This window comes from Bos indicus x Bos taurus, chromosome 2 (genome assembly GCF_003369695.1).
Source record: "Bos indicus x Bos taurus breed Angus x Brahman F1 hybrid chromosome 2, Bos_hybrid_MaternalHap_v2.0, whole genome shotgun sequence".
Taxonomy (NCBI): Eukaryota; Metazoa; Chordata; class Mammalia; order Artiodactyla; family Bovidae; genus Bos; species Bos indicus x Bos taurus.
Window position 1 is genome coordinate 99,437,194 of NC_040077.1, and position 22,201 is coordinate 99,459,394.

Sequence of the window (22,201 nt, forward strand, 5' to 3'; positions counted from 1 at the left end):
ATGACTGAAGTGACTTAGCAGCAGCAGTAGCAGAGATAACCTAGAGGCTTTTTTTTTTTTTTTATAGACTAGACTTCTACCTGTAGAACCTCTGTCTCTCTTTCTTTCTGTTTTCAAAACAGATTCTCCTTGCAATTTCTTTATTGTCACTGTCTCCATTATTGCATTTTTTTCTTTGCTGTCTCCCAGGGATTCTGCTATAACTTTGCCAGAGATCCCTTTTCACTTGAGTCTGATCTAACAAGTCACATTCCAAGAAGCATGGGCATTGGTTCCTGAACTTTGTGTTTTTGCTTCTATGCATTTCTCACAGTTTTGTGTGTGTGCTACTTTAACCAATCCTGTGATCAAGAGCAAAAGCTTTGGAACTGGTTGGTGTTCTCAGCACCAAGATTAATATTTCTGTCTTAAATCTCCTAACTTCTCTAGACTTTATTTCCTAAATATCCTTTTTACTCTTAAAAAGGAAAAAGTGTTTCACTGAGAAATGTAAAAGATGACTACAAAGAGCTAAGACTGATACCCTTCCTGTTGTTTCTCTGTTGTTCTCCACATTTCAGAAGCATTTAGCCATGTTGCCAGTTAAGAAAACACATTTAAGATTGCATGGCAATTAGTTTTCTTGCTCATTTTGAATACTTGTGTATTGTAGTTTGTTGTTGTTATTTAGTCACTAAGTATGTCTGACTCCTATTGTGTCTGACTCCTTGCAACTCTATAGCCCACCAGGCTCCTCTGTCCATGGATTTCCTAGGCAACTATACTGGAATGGATTGCCATTTCCTTCTCCAGAGGATCTTCCCCTCCCAGGGGTTGAACCCAAATCTTCTGCACTGGCAGGCGGATGCTTTACCACTGAGTCACCAGGGAAGTCCATATTAAAGTTACGAATTCCCAAAATATAATGACTTGTATGATATGGATTTGAGTGCTAACAGCCAGGATTACCTGACTTAGAGTTTCCCCCTAAAAAAAAAAGTCCTCTTTTTAGAATTTCTTCTTTTATGATAGTCAAGCTATTTGTATATGTAAATAGGTTCCCTGATTTTGTATTTCATATTTGTATTTATTTTCAGCAATGTATACATGACTATTCTACCTAACCATTTAATCAGCTCAGACTTATAGACACTAAATGGAAACAAAGATAACTATTTTAGGGGTAGGAATTCTAACAAGACTTTATTATACTTTTTTCTCTTTTTGGAATCACAATTATTTTATGACATCAATACTAGTCCCATTTTCCATATTAAAAAAAAACGAGTTTAGGACAATTAGTTATTTATCCAAGGATGGACATTTCAAATAGGAAGTGATTAAGTTAGGATTTAAGCTCATTTTTCATCAAAGGCTGTCATGTCTGCCAGGCAAAGTTGGAAGAAATTTACCAGTATCACAGATTGGAGTTGGCAAAATCTATCATTGGGTAGGCAAGAATTATATCAGATATTTATAACATAGTTTCACTTAGTATATTTTAAACCAATCCTTGTGTATTATTTCCTAGGGTTCCATCACTGTGGCAAAAAACATTAAGGACTTTATATTTCTATAATACATTTGATTTAATGATTTGGAAAATGTGGTTTCCCTGGTGGTTCAGATGGTAAAGAATCTGCCTGCCACTGCAGTAGACCTTGGTTTGATCCCTGTGTCAGGAAGATCCCCTGGAGAAGGAAATGGCAATCCACTCCAGTATTCTTGCCTGGAGAATTCCATGGACAGAGGAGCCTGGCAGTGTTCTGTCCATGCAACTGCAGAGTTGGACACAGCTGAGTGACTAACATATACACAAAAAAGTCAGATAATCAGTACTGTTTATTGTGCATTTAGGGAACCAGTATTTTTCCTTTGCTTAGCTTTCATTGTCTCATAAAAATGAGACAGAGAGTACTATAGATAATCTATTCATCCACATTATCAATTTCATATTTCTGACAAGTTCAAAATTGAAATATTTAAGGAAAATACAATGGCTTCTGGAAAGAAACAGGATGAAAATCAGATGTCCTGATTTCCAGGTTTGGTACTTCAACTACGTTTTGACATTGGTCAACATTTAATTCTACAACTTCTCACTATTTGATAAAATGATTTCTAGAATCTATTCCTTCCTTAGAACTGCACATACATATTCAAAAAACTTTTATTGTAACAGTCTCTTAATCGAATTAAAGTCTATTAGTTCCATTTTAATGGCATCAATTGCTATACACACAGAGAAGCATATTTTATCTGAAGTATTTTATGTACAGAAAATATCTTTCTTTCATAATAATATGAACAAGCATGAATACAATTCAATTCAATGAGGCAAGTAGCAAATAATTTGCTATTCATTATCAACTTTATGAGTTGACTGTGCTCTACAAAGTTTCAAGTTGAATTTTCCTGATAAAACTATTAAATCCTTTATTTGGATGCTGTCTTTATTAAGATATAATTCATATATCATACAGTTCTTCTATTGAAAGTGCACAATTCAATGCTATTTTAATATATCCACAGAATTGTACAACCATCATCACCATCTCAAACTGTTAAATAACTTTTTTAAAGTGGTTTTACATTTAAACGTCTAATTTTAGTATTTTTTCCTAAATTCATGGAGGGAATTGGTCTTAGTCATCTTTCAAAAAAGAGACATATCACTATTATTGAGATCCTTAGGTTTTTATCCTTCTAATGTAAAATGCAAAAATACAATGTTATCTGGGATTATGAAAACGGTTGTTAAAATAGGGACAATTTATAAGACAGAAGAAAGAACTTCAAAACTACAGTTTACAAACCCTTGAAAACCTGTTCAGTGAGCAATACAGGGAAATTTGACTCAGGGACAGTACTAAAATTTTTATTTTAGTACTAATGAAGGACAACTGTGATGCATGAAATGGTATGTTAGGTTAAAGTGATTTTATGAGTTTATGAAATGCCACACAATGAGGTATATACTAGGTTTTATTGTTGTCAATTTGATTGTTGCAGTATTGTAGATGGAATTTAAAATACTTGATTTAAAATACAGCTTAGGTTATCTTTAGAAAGTGACAAAGCACTTTCAGAAAACCTTTTCAACTAGAAAATACAAAGGTAATTTCTCTATAGGGCTCTGTGCTTGTCTGAAACATAGAAATGTGTGTAATTCCTAATACACAATCAAATAGCCTCACAACCTAAATGGAAAAAAAAAATCAAAAGTTCTGCAGTCATTCCAGATGAAAATTAATAGGAAAACAAGAAAAAAAAATTGTTGACACATATGAGAGGAAATATTACTTATCACAATGTCCTTCATAAAGAAAATAGAAACATTTTTCAATTTGGAGAGGTATAAATTTCTATAATCTATTATGAATTATTCATATTTATATACTTTTAAAAATATATGCACAATAGTCAATATGTCAATATGTATTTTGACCTGTTTACTCAAATAAAATTATTCCTTCTTAAAACAATTCTTTTTTATGTTTTTTTCTTTATGTCACACAAACTCTCCTTAAAAATCTTGACCAGCACACATATTCTGAAATTTTACCACTCTATGATCATTTTAATATCTGAACCAATCAATACCTCAAAGCTTATAAGATAAAGATGACATAAGATGCCTTACCCGTCATAGAGGTTACAAGACTCTATGCAGGTCCTTCCCCTGCTGAAGCGACGGCATGACAAGCACTGGTCTGGCCCAGGTCCCCAGCACCCATCATTTGAACAGAGATGGTTGCACACCATTCCTTCAGCAGCTGAAAAACACACCAGAATCAAGGGGAAATAAAACAGAAGGCTGTGTCCAAACTAACCATGTTAATATGAAACTTCCTAGGTAAAGCTATTTCTAAAGGAGTCGTTGTAAAAGAGATCTGTGGCAGATGTCTGTCTGCCTATCCGTCACTATGGCTCACTCTACCCTCCATATTTCCCTAGCGCAGAGCCCCAATCACTGTATGTAGATAGCACCACTGCATTTTTCATAATGGTGAACAAATGTCTCTTACCTCTATCAAAATTCTAGGGAGGGAGAGTGACAGAAATTAACATTCCCGTTAAGGTAAGGAACAGAACATATCTTTCTAAAGCCAACCCTTTGCTCCACTGATACAACAAACATTTTGGCTTCAATTTCATATGAGAAATTCATGCAGAAATAGAACAAGCAATACTTATTATAAAACAACAAATATTAAAAGGGGGAAAAAACAGAAATAATTTTGCATTAGTTTGTATTAACTAGAAATTTATGTAAATAGAAATATGCAGTATGTTATCTTTTTTAGGTAATTTCTTTAACTCAGAATAATTACTTTGAGATTTATCCATGTTGCTACATGTATCAATATTTATTCATTTTTATTACTCAGTATATCCCATTGTATGCATATAGCACATTTTTAAACCATTCACGTAATGCTGGATATTTAGATTGTTTCCCATTTAGGGCTATTAAAAATTTAGCTACTATGAACATCCATGTGCACATTTGTTTGCACATACACTTTCATTTTATTTATTTATTTATTCATTTTTGGAATGAAATGGGTGGATAATATGGTAGGCAGAGGGTTAATGTTTTTAAAGAAACTATCAGATTGTTTTTCAAAATATTGTACCATTTTACATTCCCCATAGCAATAAATTCAACTTGTGAACTGAAGTTTCCTCACATCTTTACCAATACTTGGTATAGCTAGCCTGCTTAATTTTAGCCTTCCTAATATTATGTAGTGGAATCTCATATGGATTTGATTCACATTTTCTAGGTGATTAGAGATATTGAACATCTTTTAATGTGCTTATTTGCTGTCTTGTCTGATGAAGTGGCACTGAATTTTCTGCTCATTTTGTATTGGACTGATGGTTTTCTTACTATTGAGCATCTAGAGTTCTTTATAGATTCTGCAAATGTTTTCTCCCTGTCTTAGTCTTTTTATTTACTTATCACTCTTTTGAAAAGTATATATTTTAAAATATTGGTGAAGTGCAACTTATCAATTTTATCTTTTCTAAATTATACTTTGGGCATTATATCTAAAATTTTTGTCTAAACCAAAGTAACAAAAATTTTGTTCAAATTTTCCTTTTAGAAGTGTGATGGGTTTTTGCCCATATAGCCCATTTATAGTTAGTTTGCATATAATACTGATTAGTCAGGATTCTGAAGAGAAACAGAATAAATAGGTATATTCATATCTGTATCTACATATTTTTATATACTAAGAAATTGTTTCACACAGTTATAGAGGCTGCGAAGTCTGTCTGCTGTTTACAAGTTGAAGTGAAGTGAACTGAAGTTGCTCAGTCGTGTCCGACTCTTTGCGACCCCATGGACTGTAGTCTACCAGGCTCCTCTGTCCATGGGATTTTCCAGGCAATAGTACTGGACTGGGTTGCCATTTCCTTCTCCAGGGGATCTTCCTGACCCAGGGATCGAAGCCGGGTCTCCTGCATCGTAGACAGACGCTTTACCGTCTGAGCCACTGGGGAAGTCCCTTACAAATTGAAGACCCAGTCAATTCAGTTCAGTCACTCAGTCGTGTCTGACTCTTTGAGATCCCATGGACTGTAGCATGCCAGGCTTTCCTGTCCATCACCAACTCCCAGAGCTTGCTCAAACTCATGTCCATCGAGTTGGTGATGCTATTGAACCATCTCATCTTCTGTCATCCCCTTCTCCTCCTGCCTTCAATCTTTCCCAGCATCAGGGTCTTTCCCAGTGAGTCAGTTCTTCGCATCAGATGGCCAAAACATTGGAGTTTCAGCTTCAAAATCAGTCCTACAAATCAACACTCAGGACTGATTTTTAGGATGGACTGGTTGGATCTCCTTGCAGTCCAAGGGACTCTCAAGAGTCTTCTCCAACACCACAGTTCATCAATTCTTCAGCACTCAGCTTTCCTTATGGTCCAACTCTCACATCCATACATGACCACTGGAAAGACCACACCTTTGATTAGATGGACCTTTGTCGGCAAAGTAATGTCTCTGCTTTTTAATATGCTGTCCAAGTTGGTCATAGCTTTTCTTTCAAAGAGCAAGTGTCTTTTAATTTCATGGCTGCAGTCACCATCTGCAGTGATTTTGGAGCCCAAGAAAATAAAGTCTGTCACTGTTTCCATTGTTTCTCCATCTTTTTGCCATAAGGTGATGGGACCACATGCTGTGATCTTAGTTTTTGAATGTTGAGTTTTAAGCCAGTTTTTTTACTCTCCTCTTTCACTCTTATCAAGAGGCTCTGAAGACCCTGAAAAGCCTACAATACAGTTTTAGTCTGAGTTTGAGAACCAGAAGCACAGACATTTCAAGTCCCAGTCTAAGGGAAGAAGACTAATGCACCAGTTCAGGAGTTAGGCAGAGAGACTAAGTATGTCCTTTTTAGTCTTCAATGAATTACAATATACCTATCCACTTCATTTCACTCAGTCCATCAATTCAAATATTAATCTCATCCAGAAACACCCTTCCAAACTCATCCACAAATAATAATGTTTAACTAAATACTTGGGGAAACCGTGACTCAGTCAAGTTGACACATAAAATTCATGAACACAGATACTATCTTTTTCTTTTTTTTTGGCATGTAGATATTCAATTTTTCCAGTACCATTTGTTGAAAATACAATCCCTTTTCCAGTAAATTATCTTTGCATATTTGTTTAAAATCAGTTGTCCTCATACTTGTAGGTCTATTCATATTTCTTGACTTTTCTATTGATCTATCTCTCAGGGTGTATTTTCTCACCTTTAATATATATGTGTCTTTATGATTGAAGTCTATGTACTGTAGGCAGCATACAGTTGGGTATTGCCTTTTTAATCTGATCTGACAACCTCTGCCTTTAATTAGGGTTGTTGTTGTTGTTCAGTTGCTAAGTTGTGTCCAACTCTTTGAAACTCCATGAACTGCAGCACATCAGGTTTCCCTGTCCTTCATTAACTCCTGGAATCCACTCAAACTCACGTCTGTTGAGTCAGTGATGCCATCCAGCAATTTCACCCTCTGTTGTCCTCTCCTCCTCTCGCCCTCAATCTTCCCAGCATCAGAATCTTTTCCATGAGTCAGCTCTTGGGGTATGTAACCAATAATCTTTACTATGATCATTGTAGTTAAAAATCATCGATTTTACTATTTATCCAAACTATTCTCTTCCCATTTTTTCCCTTTTTCATGACATATTTTGGAAAATCAAATTCTTTATTCTTTCATTTTATCTCTTTTGCTTTTTGGCTTCTGAGCTACATAAATTTTTAATTTGCTATTTTAGTGATATAGTTTGTGGTTGCAGTAAACATTAAAATAATTTAAAAAGATAATCTGAAGAAACAGTGACTATACACAGGGTTTTCTTGAAACTTAAAGGAATGCTAATCTCATAATATTAACTATTTTAGCTAACTTATAAAGTTTGTGGACTTCGCTTAACTGATTCCATGTCTTAAATTAAGATAGCATATGTTGTAATTATTCTTCTCACTTTTGGGGGAAACTATTCAAAAATTGAATGATTTGATATTTTACTCAGGAATGGCTGACAGTTTAGCTGTTATACTGATTTTAACAAATAGCAAGAGGTCTCTCCTTCTGATTCATTCATAATGCAGAGAAAGAGGGCTCTTTCACTATATAAAATAAATGTCTGTAGAAAGGAAATCTTAACATAAGTCTCATATCACTGATTCCTAGATGTACAAGTGCCGGGAGCAGGCATATTGCATATTGAGTGCATACTGCATATTGAGTGCAGCACTTTCCACAGCATCATCTTTCAGGATCTGGAATAGCTCAACTGGAATTCTATCATTGCCGGTAGCCAGCGTGAGGAACTCCGCCCATGACAAAGGTCATGAGGAAGGAGGCGGGATCGAGCTTCAGGAGTCCCCCTGGAAATTCTCGAGCATGTACCCCCAAAACCAGAGTCTGCCTACTTTCTGCTTTGTGCTTTCACCTACACCTCTGACTTTACGGGGGGCTGTCCCCCACTACCTCTCTCTGAAAAAAGAGTTAGCTTACAGCTCCAGTTAATAATTCCTGGGTGTGACAGTGTTTAACCTACAAACTCCTTTGGAAATCCTCTAGCCTGCCTGAATAGGTTTTTCCGGCCACATGTGATTGTTCAGAGCCTCCCAACTGTGAGAGGCAGGAGATGTTCTAAACTGTCTAAACACAGATTCTTTTGAGTAGTTAAAAGATTGATTAGAAATTGTATTGGTGAAGGGATTTTCACTTGTTGGGCCAATGTTTGCTGCTAAGTTTCCATATCCCTTACCTGCTGTGTCCCTGGCAGTGTATTGATTAATATAATTGGTGTAAGTAGTAGCTTTAATGTTTGTAACCTGGGACCCTTGAGTTAATTCTTTTTCTTGTTATAGCCCACCACACCTTTGCTGTGTAGGAATGCAACTTTATCTAATGCTTTTGGAGGGTGGCTCCTGACCAATCACCTTTAGAGAAAAATAAGTTTTCTGAAGAAAAGGTCTTAAAATGTTAACAGGCCTCCAGGCCAGAAGATGATGCAAATCACCTAAGCTTTTGCATATGATAAGTTTGCAGGAAGAAAGCCTGGCTTGCTGCCTGACTCTACCCCTTCCCCCATTATCCTCTATGCATAACTTAAGGTATAAAAACTACTTTGGAAAATAAAGTACGGGCCTTGTTCACCGAAACTTGGTCTCACCATGTCGTTCTTTCTCTTACCTTCTGGCTGAATTATTCAGCCTCTTTTCTACACTGAATTTCCTCACTGAGCTATCCTTATTTCAGCCTCTTTTCTCCACTGAATTTCCTCACTGAGCTATCCTCATTCTATTACTCTTTATATCCTTAATTAACGTTTAATTAAGCAATTGTTTCCTGATCTTCGCCTACGCCGTCTCTCCTTCGAATACCCTGGATCAGCCGGGGCTGGTCCCCGGCATACAAGTAACTTCCCATTAATTTATAAAGATGTAAGGAATAAGAAATAGAGTTCAATCAAGCTGACTGAATATAAATGTGTAAAATCAAATTTTATATAACAGATGAAGATTAGAAAGGAGTAAAAGATCAGAGATACTAAAATATTACAAACTAATGCCCATTTTATAAGCATTGAGACATTTTAAGGTTACTGATAGAGTGTTTCATATTCTGACACATATATACATTTATATACAAATTTTGTATGCACTTGCTTATGGTATAAATATAATTATCAGAAGAAACCTTAAGAAAAAAAACAATAGCTATATTACAAAAGCAACTTGTAAAGATAAGCAGATTATATTCAAAATCATACTGTGGAGTATCACGAATCTCTCCCTTTCCTATCCTTGTAGAAAATATAATCAATGCCTCATCTTCTTCGTATATCAACTTCTGTCCAAGGCCTTAAATATGCTTTCAGTTTCTTCCTTTAGGACGTTGATAAAACCATCAGTACACCTTTGTACTGCCCATTTCATGATAGTCCATCAATTCCTTGATTTATTTATTTCACCTATTCACATTAATTTTGGGGGGCTTGAAAAAATTACTCTCATTCTTGTCCCTTCTCCTTTGATTTTCTGTTCTCTCCTTTGACATTAGTTAAAGAAGAGAGTGTTAGCGTCACTCAAACTCCTACCATTTTTTCTTTACCTGCTACTTTTCTTAGTCTGTATTTAGATGCTCAATTTCAGAGCAGCTTTGAATCTGGGAAACAGTATCTATTGGAGGAAAGCAATATAAGCAGGAAATCATAATAATTACTTTCTTCTCACTCTTTCCAAAAGTCACTCTGCTGAGTGAAACCTTGGGAAATATCTCCACAAAGCACAGAACAAAAGACCAAGGAAACTACTTTGAAATTCTTAAGTGAAAAGAAGTTTTCAATCAGTACCAAGAATTCTACAGCCCTCTGACCCTCCAGGGTGATAGTCCCACAGGAAGGAGTAAAAGGCCTATTCGGTAGCTTACCTTGAAACACCGTCAAGAACTCTAAAGAAACCTTAGCAATGCAGCCATTAGGCAACCTTTAACTTCTGTTTTTTTTGGAAATTGCAAAAATTTTTTTTTATTTATATCATCTGATTTGTATCTGTCTATTAAAATTTTGGAGAGATAATAATGTGCTTATTATTTTGACCTTTACAGAGAATATTGAACTTGCTTTCATTAAAATAGAGGCAAGCTCAAGTAATGGATCTTGCTATGTGTTTCATGTGTGAAAGTAAATGAACTAGCTCAAAACACTGAAATGAAGTACCTGTCTGCAAGCACAAAGGCAGAAATAGCATCTTCTTTTTCATTGTACAAGACCACCTACATATGCTGTTTGCACTACCTACCATATGTAGAGGCATGGGTTTGACTTGGAATGTTTTTGGGAAGATACCATTAATCTTTTGCTATGAAAGCTGAAAAAGATGACTTAGTTGTCATAGTTCAGTTTTTTCTGATTGGATCAACATAGACCAAATCCTTACTCTATGACTAGCCATGCAGCCTTGGGCAATTATTTACATATTACTTATCTGTAAGTAAATAATAACATCTATCTCTCCAGGTAATGATGAAAATTAGACATCATATTACTAATATATACTATATAATATAGTATATAATGCAGTTTTTTATTTATCTATGCCCTCAGTAAATGTACTTAAGAGAAATGTGGAAATAAACAAGTATACCCATGTGTTTACTTTTAGAAGTATTTGTTGAGAAACTTCTTAGTTTATGCTGGACACTGCTAAGAAATTGGGATATGAAGGACATATGAAATAGCATACATATTGTGTTATGTAGTGCTTACAGCCTGGTTATGAAGACAGCACTAGATAAATAATTCTTTATATATATATATAAATAATCTCTCTCTCTCTCTCTCTCTCTCTCTCTCTCTATATATATATATATATTGAACTTGCACATTGAGTGGGAAAGGAATATCTGATGAGCCACTGAGGTGAACAATGGCCAGAGTATGTAGGAACCATGGGCCACTTAAAAGCTTTTCTGCTTTGGCCAAAGATCTGTAGGAAATTAAGGAAAGGATTTAAGTAAAGAAATTACGAGGACTCCCTGGTGGCACAGACGGTAAAGAATCTGCTTGCAAAGTAGGAGATAAGGGTTTTACCCCTGGGTCAGAAAGATCCCATGGAGAAAGGAATGGATACCTTTCAGTATTCATGCCTGGAGTATTCCATGGACAGAGGAACCTGGCGGGCTACATACAGTCCATTGGGTCCAAAGAGTTGGACATGATTGAGCAACTAACACTTTCTATAAAATATCACTTCAAATGCTTTGAAGGAACTGACTTAAAAACATATTTGAACAGTTGGTGGGAGAGAGAAAATAGTTGAACTGTCCAGAGATAGGCATATTTGACCCAAGCAGGGTCAGTCAGGGTTCCTTCCACAACACAGATGCTGGGAGAGAGAAAGTAGGGCTATTTTACCCATACTCATAACCCTGGAGAATGCTCTGGGCAGGGATAAACATTTTTAGTGACTTCTGAATTTTTCTTTTTTAATGGAGGATGATGATTTACAATGTCTGTTAGTTTCTGCTGTACAACAATGTGAATCAGCTAAAAGTATACATACACTTCCTCTTTCTTGAGCCAAGACCCATCCCAACCCTCTAGGTCATCACAGAGCACTGAGCTGAGCTCCCTGTGTTATACAGCAGTTTCCCACTAGCTATCTATTGTACACATGGTTCAGTTCAGTCGTTCAGTCGTGTCCGACTCTTTGTGACCCTATGAACTGCAGCACGCCAGGCTTCCCTATCCATCACAAACTGCTGGAGTCTACCCAAACCCATGTCCATTGAGTTGGTGATGCCATCCAACCATATCATCCTCTGTCATCCCCTTCTCCTCCTGCCCTCAATCTTTCCCAGCATCAGGGTCTTTTCAAATGAGTCAGCTCTCCACATCAGGTGGCCAAAGTACTGGAGTTGCAGCTTCAAAATCAGTCCTACCAATGAACACCCAGGACAGATCTCTTTTAGGATGGACTGATTGGATCTCCTTGCAGCCTAAGGGACTCTCAAGAGTCTTCTCCAACATCACAGTTCAAAAGCATTGATTCTTCAGCACTCAGCTTTCTTTATAGTCCAACTCTCACTCCATACATGACTACTGGAAAAACCATAGCCTTGAGTAGACAGACCTTTGTTGACAAAGTAATGTCTCTGCTTTTGAATATGCTGTCTAGGTTGGTCATAACTTTCCTTCCAAGGAGTAAGTATCTTTTAATTTCATGGCTACAGTCAATGCAACTAATGAAGAAAGAGAGCTGACCTATGAAGAAAACAGAATCAGGCAATGTCGAAGAACTGAGTCATGGTAATGTTTAACCCATAGAGCCATCTGTGCCTGAAGGAATATCCCCCTTGCATTTCCCAGTTCTGTGAGCTGATGAAGTCTGTTTTCTTTTCTTTTAATTATGTTTATTTTTGTTATATAAAAAGACTTAAAAGTTTGCACAATTATGGTCATGTTTTATTTTTTACAAATTTACTGAGATAAAGTTTTTAGTCTTCTAACATTGTTTAAATTTAAGGTGTACAATGTGATTTGATACACATGTAAGTGTTGATCACAATAAGTTAATATAGTACATCCTTTGCATAATTACTATTTTGTTGTGGTGGTGGTGGAAACATAAAATCTCTACTCTCATTGCAACTTTCAAATATAAAACAGAGTTTTGTTAACTATAGTTGCTATGCTGTACCTTAGATCCAGTAGTCATGTATGGATGTGAGAGGTGGACTATAAAGAAAGCTGAGCACCGAAGAACTGATGCTTTTGAACTGTGGTTTGGAGAAGACTCTTCAGAGTCCCTTGGATAGCAAGGAGATCCAACCAGCCCATCCTAAAGGAAATTAGTCCTAAATATTCATTGGAAAGACTGATACTAAAGCTGAAGCTCCAATACTTTGGCCACCTGATGTGAAGAAGTGACTCATTTGAAAAAATCCTGATGCTGGGAAAGATTGAAAGTGGGAGGAGAAGGGAACGACAGAGAATGAAATGGTTGGATGGCATCACCAACTTAATGTACATGAGTTAAGATAAACTCCGGGAGTTAAATTCATGGGGTCACAAAGAGTTGGACACGACTGAGCAACTGAACTGAACCTTAGATCTCCAGAACTTATAACTTAAAGTTTGTATACTTTGACCAGTATCTTACTATTTCCCCTAAGCCTCAGATTCTGGCAACTATCATTCTACTCTCTGTTTCTGTGAGTTTAATGGTTTTAGATTCTGCATGAAAGTGCTATCATACAATATTTGTCATTCTCTGTCTAACTTAATCCACTTAATATTGATGTCTTGAAGGTCTACCTATGTTGCCACATATGGAAGGATTTTCTTCTTTTTTATGGCTGAATATGCCATTGTGTGTATATATCAATCTATATACACGCAACATATGCTTTATACAGTCAACTGTTGACAGACACATTGTTTCCATATCTTGGCTATTGTGAAGAGTGCTGCAATGAACATGAGGATGCAGAGAAGTGAAATTACTAGATACAGTAATTTTATTTTTAATTTTTTTGAGGAATTTCTGTACCACTTTCCATCATGACTGCCTCTTTATTACATTCACTTCAACAATGTACTAGAGGTCCCTTTTCTCTACACCCTCACCAGCACTTGTTATCTCTTTGCTTTTTGATAATAACAATTCTAACAGATAGAAATTGATGTCTCATTGTGGTTTCAATTTGCATTAACATTTCCCTACCCCCAGGTGGCGCTAGTGGTAAAGAACCTGCCAGCCAATGCAGGAGAAGTAAGAGACATGGATTCTATCCCTGAGTCAGGAATATCCCCTAGAGAAGGAAATGACAAGCCACTCCAGTATTCTTGTCTGGAGAATCCCATGGATAGAGGAGCCTGACAGGTTACAGTCCATAGGGTAAAAAAAAGTCAGACACAACTGAAGTGACTTAGCATACACATTGATTACTGATGTTGAGTGTTGAGCACCTTTTCATGACTTGTTGCTATTTGCATGTCTTCTTTAGAGAAACATCTGTTCACATTCTCTGCACATTTTTACACCAGATTGTTTGTTATTCAGTTTTTGAATTCCTTATATGCTTTTATTAAGGCCTTATCAGATACATGACTTGCAAATATTTTCTCCAGTTAGATAGTTTGGCTTTACATTTTGTTGATTGCTTTTGTTGTTCTTTTGGCTATGCATAAACTTTTTAGTTTGATGTAGTCCCACTTATTTTTGCTTTTGTTGATTCTGCTTTCAGTGTAATATCCATAAAGTCATTACCAAAACCAATGTCAAGGAACCTACAATCTTCAATGTTTCTTCTAGGAATATCGTGGTTTGGGGCTTATGTTTAAGACCTTAATCTTTTTTGAGTTCATTTTTGTGAGTAGTATAGGATAGGAGTGCAATTTCTTTCTTTTGCATGTGAATATCATTATTTCCCATCTTAATTTACTGATCAATTATCCTTTTTTTATTTAATATTCTTGTCTTCCTTATTAAATATTAGTTAAACTTACATGTGGTTTTATTTCTGGACTCTTGCTTCTGCTCCACTGGTCTATATGTCTGTTTTCATGCCAGTAGCATAGTTATAATTGCTATGGCTTCTAAACAAATGTTTCATTATATATCTATTTACCAAAAAGTATGTATTTTATATATGTCTATTGTTTTATATTCTAATGATGATAAAAATACTATTATAATTAGAAAAATAAAGTTATTTCCATTTTGAAAGGTAATTACTGAATATGGCTTCCCTCTTTATGTTGGGTTTCAGTGCATGCATGCAAATAATTTTAAAATGGAGATGTATCAGTTCAAATGTAACTAGATTATGAAAGTTTGGTTAATATTTATCTCTTCATTTTTTATATTCTGGTGTTAAAATGTTTATGCTTAATTATTTACAGAAACCTCAAATACTATTATAAACTTAGTCTAAATCTCCTTCCAACTAGCACTGTTTTGTCCCAAAACCATAAAAATAAAGGAGGCAAAAAACGTTCCAGCTTTTCATACCCTGGAGTTTCTCTCAATCTCTTCAAACCATAAAGTCTACTTAGAAATTTTTGCCTTAAAAGATTAAGACTGCTCAAGTTATACACTATTCAGATTAGGTGAAGTTTTTCTTTTATTGTCATTACTGTTTTAAGTCATGTTGAACTAAAAAATAACTTTAAAATCAAGGCTGTTTTTTTTTTTTTTCTTTTAAGCTACCAAGCTGATATATAGATTTAGATGGAGAGTATTTTATGGTGACTGTAGATATGTGCATTTATCTGTGTGCATGCATGTGTATGTGTTCTAGGGTAGTGTACATGTATATGTGCTGTGTGAGTATGCAAATACATACCTTACGCTGTATGTCTGTGTATACAAGTCTTGTAATGAATATGTATATGTGCTTGTGTGTATCTCGTGTGTGGTATACTAAGAAAGAATGTCTAAAAATGCAGTATCTACAATTTAAAATGAAACAATATTTAAGTTTACCCACTTGCAGATACTTAAGGCTCAATATTCAGAAAACTAAGATCATGGCATCTGGTCCCATCACTTCATGGGAAATAGATGGGGAAACAGTGGAAACAGTGTCAGACTTTATTTTTTGGGGCTCCAAAATCACTGCAAATGGTGATTGCAGCCATGAAATTAAAAGACACTTACTCCTTGGAAGGAAAGTTATGACCAAACTAGATAGCATATTGAAAAGCAGAGACATTACTTTGCCAACAAAGGTCCGTCTAGTCAAGGCTATGGTTTTTCCAGTGGTCATTTATGGATATGAGAGTTGGACTGTGAAGAAAGCTGAGTGCTGAAGAAGTGATGCTTTTGAAACTGTGGTGTTGGAGAAGAGTCTTGAGAGTCCCTTGGACTCCAAGGAGATCCAACCAGTCCATCCTAAAGGAGATCAGTCCTTGGTGTTCATTGGAAGGACTGACGTTGAAGCTGAAACTCCAATACTTTGGCCACCTCATGCGAAGAGCTGACTCATTGGAAAAGACCCTGATGCTGGGAGGGATTGGGGGCAGGAGAAGAAGGGGACGACAAAGGATGAGATGGCTGGATGGCATCACCGACTCTATGGACGTGAGTTTGGGTAAACTCCGGGAGTTGGTGATGGACAGGGAGGCCTGGTGTGCTGCAATTCATGGGGTAGCAAAGAGTCGGACACGACTGAGCGACTAAACTGAACTGAACTTGCAGATAATACTGTGGGTAATAAAATGGTCTCAATCGCATGTGGGCAGTCATTGCAGGCTCAGTGTAAACATCAGCAACACCTCTGAGATCAATTTTATAGGATAATTACATTTCTAAGAATGCTGGATCCACTGTACTATGAGACCGAAGCCTAAATTTTGATAAATGGATTTCATGCAAACATTTTTCACTCTAAGATGTTAAAAATGAAAAACAAAATGCTTAATTTTATTCTACAGCAACACACAGCTGCTTTCTTCAAACTGTTTAATTTCTTCCTCAAACTGTTAAGTCAACTGTAACTCTACAGAACAATAAAATATGTTCATGGTTTTAAAAGTGGCTAAATGTCCAAAAGATATAATGCTGAAAGCTGAAGAACATGTTAAATTTTAGGTTATTATTATTAATCTTCTTTTGGTTATAAATTTTAGAAGTCTTAAAGAAATAAGGAATAATTGCATAAATTTTTCCTATCTTTTTTCTTTATAGCTAGTTTCTTTCTACATTTTATTTTCCCATTTGTTTTTTATTCAGGTTTACAAAATGTAAAAGAAAGGACTTGAGAAATGACTAAATGAGTCAAAGAAGAATAATGTTTTTCTCTTATTCTTTTATTTTTTTCTTCAGGTTTTATTTTCATGGTTAAATTTTATTTTTGAAAGCTAGTAATACTATTGTTTTATTTTGATTTTTTTTTTTTAATTTCAAACAGTGTACTAAATTTTTTTTCAAAAGCAAAAATTTCAAACAGTGTACAAAGAATTTCAAAGTGAGAGAAAATAAGAGTATAATTCTGACTTAGAGAAATATTTATGTTAGTGTTGAAAAATATCCTATTTTATTTCCATGGATAATCTACTCTGGGGCATGTACAAAAACACATATAGTAATGTGGGATAAAAACCTTAGGTATTACAGAAAAAAAGAGCAAGCTTTCTGTCAGGAATCAGAAATATATAAAACCAAGGAAACAATCTAGGCTCAATAAAAGGATAAATCTCATTCAATGTGGGTATGCATATTTTGATATATAATAAGATTTTATATTTCTTGATTCTATTAGGAACAGAAGAATATATAAGAACTTAAGTTCACTCAAAATAAGAATTACATGTTGAAATCATGTTGAAGTAGACCTATTTTCTCTGGAAAATGTATTTAAGGATCGAAGAGAACTAAAGTGTGAATTCCTCACAAATTATGTTATATTTTATAAAAATTGCTAACTGGCTTAACCCTTTCTGGGACAAGGTGGGATACAGATATATAATTAATTGACCACATAACCTGGCAAATTTAAGTCATGTTAACTTCTTAAGAGTTTACATTTTTTAAATGTGTTCTGTACTATTTATTAGGATGCTTAATGAACTTAATCATTTTGTATGTATATCCTTGTGATTGTTCTGATGTTGAGATCAAAGAAGCAAGAAGACTTCCTAACAGAAAAATAAGAAATGAAACTTTTAAAAAGGACTGATCTATCATGACCACAATAAAACATGCATTTGTTAACAGATCATTTGAATTCTAAGTATTTTTATTTTATATTTATCGTAAGTAAATCAGTACTATATTCATAGTATGTCACCTATAGGATGTAGAGGAAAGTATTACTAAGAAGAAAAACAGGGAAGAATTAAGTATTAATCATTAGAATATCAAAGTATAAGATGGGAATGGCTTAATTGTTACGGGGAGGGAGGAAGAAGGAGGGTTCAGGATAGGGAACATGTGTATACCTGTGGCGGATTCATGTTGATATATAGCAAAACCAATACAATATTGTAAAGTTAAAAAATAAAACAAAATAAAAAAATAAAAAACAAAAGCAACAAAAATGTACTCATGAAAACACTATTTGCTTCTGTGTGAAAAAGAAATGATGAAAGAAATAATATGCAGTAAAATAAATGAAAAAAGAAAACTCCATGACTATAAAAACAAATTTATGAAATGAACTTACTTCTTGAATGGCAAACTTTTAGAAGAGCATTTTTACACATTTCAAAAGAAAATGTCCTTTTTTCCCCCACCACCTCTAAATGGCAAATATTTTGCTTTTCTATGTCACCAAATTCATTGAAACAAAGAATACACAGAAAATTTAAGAGTAGATTTCCACAAATTGATTGAAATGAGGAAGTACCTGGGACGCCTATTAAATATTTAGATTCCCAGGTTCTACTTATACCTGTTGAATCTAAATCTCTATAGGAGGTTCTTAAGATCAGGCAAGATTTGAGAACACGAAATACATAATGAAAACATGGAATATGTTATTAAAGTCACCCATCTGATTGTTTTATACCAACCTTTTTTAAGTGTTGAGAAAAGAAGGACAATCCTGACCTATCAGTTTTAATTGTTTTACACAATGCAGAATATAAAAAAAATGTTTAAAGTGTCTAGGTTTTATTGTCTGGTACTTACTACAGTTTTCAGCTTTCCTGTTGTCCCGAATCACTATCCTTTGGTTGGCTGTGCTGAACAGTGTTGTCCAGTTGATGGTGTGATAATAGCACAGATTGCTGTTGTCAGTGATGTAGATGTTCCCCGCACTGATTTCTTTCAAGGATTGGAATTGTAGAGATGTGATGCCCTGTTGCTTGAGGATAAGCAAGGAAAGGCCACTAAAGAGAGGGAGGGGAAAAAATGAAACAGTAGTAATTGTTTTCTGGCCATGACATGCATTATTCAAGTAAAATACGGTTGTCATATCTTATTCCAAAAAGAATATTAATAGAGCATAAAAAAGATTAAATAAATAAACCTGTAATCCAAACATTATTTCTTTACAATGCTATTCACTGACACTTTCAAAAGTAATCATTTGACTCCCCTCTCAAAAAAGCCCATCTTTTAGAAATATGAATATCAGTGATATCTCTATTTCTGTCTACATATGTACCACTGACATATCTACTCACTGCCTTTCACAATCTTAAATTCATCAAGAATGAAATCCTGGATTAAGACTAAATAATTAAATACATGTTGATAGGGTGACTGTTCATCTATCCAAAATAAGATATTAATTCTGCTCTATTAAATAAATTTAGACACACTTTTAGATGGTACATATCACAGGAAATGACTATGGATATTTAGCTTTAATTTATACCTTAGCAACCAAAATATAATTATAATAGTTGAAAAATATATACAGAGAGATGTCAAAAATTATAAAGAATAAAATTAAACTAAAACTTAAAAAAAATACTCAGAAGGCTTGGATATATGAGAAAGCATTTCTAAAAGTTAAGTAACAACTACACTGTGGAAACAAATTATCATTTCAAGGATGCTGTTTTCATTTCAACATGTCAACTTTGTAATTAAATTCTTTCTTCATTCTCTAAAGAATAACTGTTTCCCAAATCTCAATCAACTTACGAACATTATTTTCTATTTTAGAGATCAAATCTGTCCTCCTTTGCTTCCTTATAAATCTAAGTTTGCTTTACTTTTAATACTCAGATTTTTTGCATGTATTATATATATATATAAATGCAAGATGAACTATAACACACATTTATACAATGTGTGTGTGTAGCGAATTGGGATGTAATTCTCCCTCTCAATTCTTTCTTCCCATCATGACCACCCCTAATTGTTGATTACAATTATGCTCATGATGAGCATAACAATGCTTTGATTGAGATTTATAATACTTTATTCAATGGATAGTAAAAATTGGTTCCACATAGCACTATCCTTTTTTATTACATTTACATTTTAGAACCTCTTATAGATATATGTATTTAATTTAATGGACTTTCTGTGAACTATAATTACAGAGTATTTGATGACAGTATTGATTTTTGACATCTTTCAGATTTAAGTAGAAAAATTAAGTCTAAGTCACCTTACATATACACCTACCTATAGAGTACTCTTCCGCCAATGGTTACCAAGTTTGAAAAAACACTGAAGTCGGTCATGTTTGGAGGCCATGACTGTATGTTCAAGAAACCTACAAAACATAGGTGTAACAAAAATTCAGAATGTCATTGTCTTAGTAACAGTATTTAATACTAATTATTCTGGAGATATGATGAAAATGGAAGGCAAGAAAAGGACAAAAAATATTCCCATTTTTGAACCATTCTATCTTATGTTTTTTCTTCCAAGATTAAATGTCTTACCCAAAGTTTCTGGACTGCAATCCTCAATAGGTAATGAATGTCAAAATAATGAACACGAAGAATGAGTGTTTTTCAGACACACAGAATCATATCACTGTATAGTATAAAGATTTAAATGATTCTTAATTAGATTCATTCTTCTAAAAGCAAAGATATTTAGTTTAACTAGATACATAGACGGAGAAGTCAATGGCACCCCACTCCAGGACCCTTGTCTGGAAAATCCCATGGACAGAGGAACCTGGTGGGCTGCAGTCCATGGGGTCGCTAAGAGTCGGACATGACTGAACGAGTTCACTTTCCCTTTTCACTTTCATGCATAGGAAAAGGAAATGGCAACCCACTCCAGTGTTCTTGCCTGGAGAATCCCAGGGATGGGGCAGCCTGGTGGGCTGCCGTCCATGGGGTCACACAGAGTCGGACACGACTGAAGTGACTTAGCAGCAGATATATAGAAAAATATTGCTTCAATTTTCCTAAAATCTTTTGCCATCTTCTCTGTACATTTACAACATCAGCTGTCTGTCTTGAATCCTGACATTTATGTTTATACCTAACCTTCCTCAATTGATTTTACATTCTTTGATAGCAAGCTCATTCCTAATCATGTCTATAGTCCCCATATCATCCACTCTGACAGTGCTGAAAAATCAGGTCCTCAATAAACATGTGCTAAATGAATCCTACATGTTACTCATTTCCAACAGTAGTTGTGAAAACTAAATAGGAAAAAAAAAACCAAACATGGGTTCAAAGACCCACTGACATTTTCAAAAACAGTAACATCAAAATTTCAAGGGTATTTTATTTTTCTAGTTATACAGTTTTCAAAATGTGCACAAATGCTAAGGAATTAAGACACTCATCATTTTAAATAATATTTTTTAAAAAAACTAGAATTTGCTTTGAAAATTCCAATACTATGTAATATTTTCAACAAAACACTAAAATTCCCATAGTTCATATCACAACAAACTCATTCAAATATTACCTGTTATCTCTCGGACTGTCCGAAAGACATTCAGTTTCTCTGGGTCTATGGCTTCAATTGCATTGTAAGGGTCCCTAGAAAATCAAGAAAATAATGAAGTCAAATTTAAAATTAGATAAAGGAGTGAAAAATATGAGAAATGTGACAGCAATTATTCCATTAAAATTGAACTTTAATTAGCAATAAGAAGGTTGTTGTTTAGTACCTAAGCTGTGTCCAACTCTTTTGTGACACCAGGGACTTAGCCCACCATGCTCTTCTGTCCATGGGATTTCCCAGACAAGAATACTGGAGTGGGTTGCCATTTCTTTCTCCAGGGAAACTTCTTGACCCAGGGATTGAACCCCCTTTTCCTGCATTGGCAGGTGGATTCTATTCCACTGAGTGACCAGCAAAGTCCAATAGGAAGTTTAGCAATGTTTTATCCAGACTTTTCTATGCAAGATGTGGAAGGGGATCAAAATGCACTTTGAGGACATTTTTATGACACAATATAAATCTTTGATTGAAGGCTATTCTAGATCCAGTGGAATGGTTAAATTTGACTCTCCTGAAGAAATCTCCACATATAGCGATTTCATTTATTAACTGTTTTATTTTGCCTTTAAAAGTCTATTCTCAAATGGGAAAATATACTCTGCAAATAAATTATGTTATGGTGAGAATAACTAACTTTTGGGCTTCTCAAAGCATACTAAACTGCTAACAGAACTTGTAATTTCATAAGAAGGATAAAAATAAATACAGAATGTAAACATGTTTTTCTGTATCTTCACATTGATTATGAGTGCAATCTTGCTCCTATCTGATTTATTTATGTTTACGTTCATAAGACAGGAGCTATTAG

General features: G+C 34.8%; 1 protein-coding gene across 6 annotated transcripts in view; it reads right to left on the bottom strand.

Annotated features, from left to right (window-relative positions):
- Window positions 1-22,201, bottom strand: part of ERBB4 (erb-b2 receptor tyrosine kinase 4) — a 1,287,830-nt gene that overhangs the window by 307,438 nt on the left and 958,191 nt on the right. For all 6 annotated transcript variants that reach the window (XM_027566608.1, XM_027566583.1, XM_027566617.1 and 3 more), the window contains exons 10-13: window positions 21,355-21,428; window positions 20,101-20,191; window positions 18,649-18,848; window positions 3,623-3,755 (exon numbers count right to left, since the gene is read on the bottom strand). In XM_027566608.1, coding sequence (XP_027422409.1) covers window positions 3,623-3,755; window positions 18,649-18,848; window positions 20,101-20,191; window positions 21,355-21,428 — 498 coding nt within the window. The remainder of the gene's footprint in view (window positions 1-3,622; window positions 3,756-18,648; window positions 18,849-20,100; window positions 20,192-21,354; window positions 21,429-22,201) is intronic.